This window comes from Syzygium oleosum, unplaced genomic scaffold (genome assembly GCF_021117445.2).
Source record: "Syzygium oleosum isolate NSW1041296 unplaced genomic scaffold, Sole_v2.1 Sole_v2.18, whole genome shotgun sequence".
In the NCBI taxonomy this organism is placed as follows: Eukaryota; Viridiplantae; Streptophyta; class Magnoliopsida; order Myrtales; family Myrtaceae; genus Syzygium; species Syzygium oleosum.
In genome coordinates this window covers 7,820,192-7,823,145 of record NW_026607502.1, presented here as the reverse complement: position 1 = coordinate 7,823,145, position 2,954 = coordinate 7,820,192, and the positions used below count along the sequence as shown (strand labels likewise).

Here is a 2,954-nt window from a genome sequence, read left to right as displayed (position 1 = left end):
ATTTTTATTAATTTTTCTTTTATTTTTTTTATTATTTTGCTTTTATTTATTTTTCTTATTTTCTTATCATTTTCCCTCCACCAGCCTCAAGCAAGGGCGACCCTCGCTAGCCTTGGGCGAGGGATGCCCTGGCTTAGGCTAGCGAGGGCGACCCTTTCGGATCTGGTGAAGGACTGCCCTCGCCAACCTAGGCCCGAGCATCCCTTACCTGAGGCCAGCAAGGGCGACCTACACCTGAGTTCGGTGACTTTTGCTGGCCATCGACGAGGCCTAGTGGAGGGAATAAGGGAAAAATAATAAAGAATAAAGAAAAGAAAAAAAAAAGAATGGAAAGAGAAGGAAAGAAAAAAAGGAAAAATAAAAGAATATATTAAAAATTGCCCACACCAATGCCAGCCATACCACGTAAGAGTCATACATAGGATGGTCGGCGTTCACATCAGCGATTTTCGATCAAAATTGATCGAATGGACTTTAATTGGCAAAATTTAAAAATATTTATGACTCAATTGGCATGATTAAAAACCTTTAGGACTAAATTGGCAAAAAAGTAATGAGTTTATTATTGTTTGGACAAATTTTCCATTGATTCTCTCATTTTTTCTAACTTCTAAGCCAATCCCATTTCGAGTTCAATTCCCCACCTTCTCAAGGGGGCTAGGAGTGGAGACGTTTAGTTTTAAATGCGGGTTCGACTTTTACGCTCTGCAAAGAGGCAGGGTAAAAGTCTGAAAGTGAGTTGAGAATTAGAGTATGACGGACAAAATAAAAAGCCAACCCCATTTCCTATAAAAGACTAACATGCAAAACTATCTATCTCACCCAGCAAAACTATCTTAACTAAACCCTAAAATGGGAACTTCATTTCCAAACTCCAAAACCATCTACGTCTTTTCTCTACTAGTGTTGTTCCTAGCTTCATTTTCTTCCCCTTCTGAAGCCTTTGCAAACGAAACCCTAACCCAATGCCTCATAAACCATTCCCAACCTTCGCACCCAATAATCTCAGCCATAAACACACCCGCCGAATCTTCGTTCTCAACCGTTCTTCAATCTTACATACGAAACTTGCGCTTCAACACCTCCGAGACGCCGAAACCCACTCTCATCCTCACGGCACTCCATGAGTCTCATGTGCAAGCCGCCATCATTTGCGCCCAAAAGCTCTCAGTCCAGATGAACATCCGAAGCGGAGGCCACGACTACGAGGGCATATCCTATGTCTCCATCTTCTCGCCATTTTTCATCCTTGACATGCTTAATTTCCGCTCGGTTGACATTGACATCGAGGCCGAGACGGCATGGGTCCAGGCAGGGGCCACCCTCGGCGAGGTCTACTATGGAATAGCCGCGAAGAGCAAGGTCCATGGCTTTTCCGCTAGCGTTTGCCCCACGGTGAGCGTCGGTGGCCACTTTAGTGGCGGCGGCTACGGCAACATGATGAGGAAGTACGGGCTCTCCGTCGACAACATCGTCGACGCGCACATAATCAACGTCAGTGGGGAAATACTGGATAGGGAATCCATGGGAGAAGACCTCTTTTGGGCCATAAGAGGCGGAGGCGGAGCGAGCTTTGCCGTCATCCTCGCTTACAAGATCAACCTTGTCCGAGTCCCTGAGACGGTGACTGTCTTCAATGTCAGTAAGACGCGGGAGCAAAACGCGACTGAGATCGTGTACAAGTGGGAAGAAGTGGCACACAAGCTGCATGAGGATCTCTTCATAAGGCTGACTATGGTCGTGACCAACGGAACACTAACAGCCTGGTTTCGCGCGCTTTTCCTTGGAGACGCTCAAAGGCTTCTTTCCTTGATGAGCGATAGTTTTCCCGAGCTAGGCTTGCGGAGCTCAGAATGCATCGAAATGAGTTGGGTCGAGTCCACGCTTTATTGGTACGACTTCCCGATCGAGACTAAAGTCGATGCTTTGCTATCGCGCACGCCGCATGTCTTGACACATTTGAAGAGAAAGTCCGACTACGTGAAGCAAATCATACCGAAGGACGGATTGGAGCTCATTTGGAAGAGGATGATCAAGCTCGACAAGCCGAGGTTGACCTTCAACCCTTATGGAGGCAAGATGGGCGAGATTCCCGCGAACAGCACCCCATTTCCGCATAGGGCCGGGAACCTATGGAAGGTACAATATGCGACAGATTGGAACGTGTCCGGGGAGGAAGCGGCACGACACTACATTAAGCTGACGAGGAAGCTCTATCGTTACATGACGCCCTTTGTGTCGAAGAACCCGAGAGATGCGTTCTTCAATTATAGGGACCTTGATTTGGGAATTAACCACAATGGAGATGAGAGCTACGAGGAAGGGAAAGTGTATGGGGTCAAGTACTTCAAGGACAATTTCGACAGGTTGGTGGAGATAAAGACCAAAGTCGATCCTGCTAATTTCTTCAGAAATGAACAGAGCGTTCCAATTCTTCCCCCGTAAAAAGAAAGTAAGCGCCCGACAGATAATTGCATTTCTGCTGGTCCTTCACAATAGACTCTTCCTTAGCTCTGAGGACTTTAAGTTTGTATGTTTTTTTTTTTTTGGTCAGAAAGTTTGTATGTTGAATAAAGCATAATGTGTGAACCAGAATAAAGAGAGTGATATTAGGTCTTCATTCTTCTTTCTTGGGCTTTCTTGGCACTTTTTTATTGGCGAGTAGTAATATATAGGGAAAATGACACAAACAGTTCCTGAACTTTGACTCAATATGCAATTTGGTCCATAAACTTTTAATTTGTTCAATGTAGTCCTTGAACTTTAACCCAATGTTCAACGTGGTCTTTGAGTTTTCAATTTATTCAATGTGGTCCCTGAACTTTTGGTACATGTTTAATATAGTTCTCGAACTTTATAAAATTGTTCAATGCAGTTCTTCCATTAATTCAAATTCAGAGACTATGTTATATATTTTCATATAGTTCAGGGACCAAATTAAATATGTACCAAAA

The 2,954-nt window shown here is 44.3% G+C and overlaps 1 protein-coding gene across 1 annotated transcript; it reads left to right on the top strand.

Moving 5' to 3' along the window:
* Positions 1 to 812: 812 nt before the first annotated feature.
* On the top strand, positions 813 to 2,606 carry LOC115687134 (berberine bridge enzyme-like 8). The gene has a single exon (XM_030612605.2). It carries the CDS (start codon positions 853 to 855, stop codon positions 2,443 to 2,445), a length of 1,593 nt encoding a protein of 530 aa, XP_030468465.2. The 5' UTR covers positions 813 to 852; the 3' UTR covers positions 2,446 to 2,606.
* Positions 2,607 to 2,954: the final 348 nt, after the last annotated feature.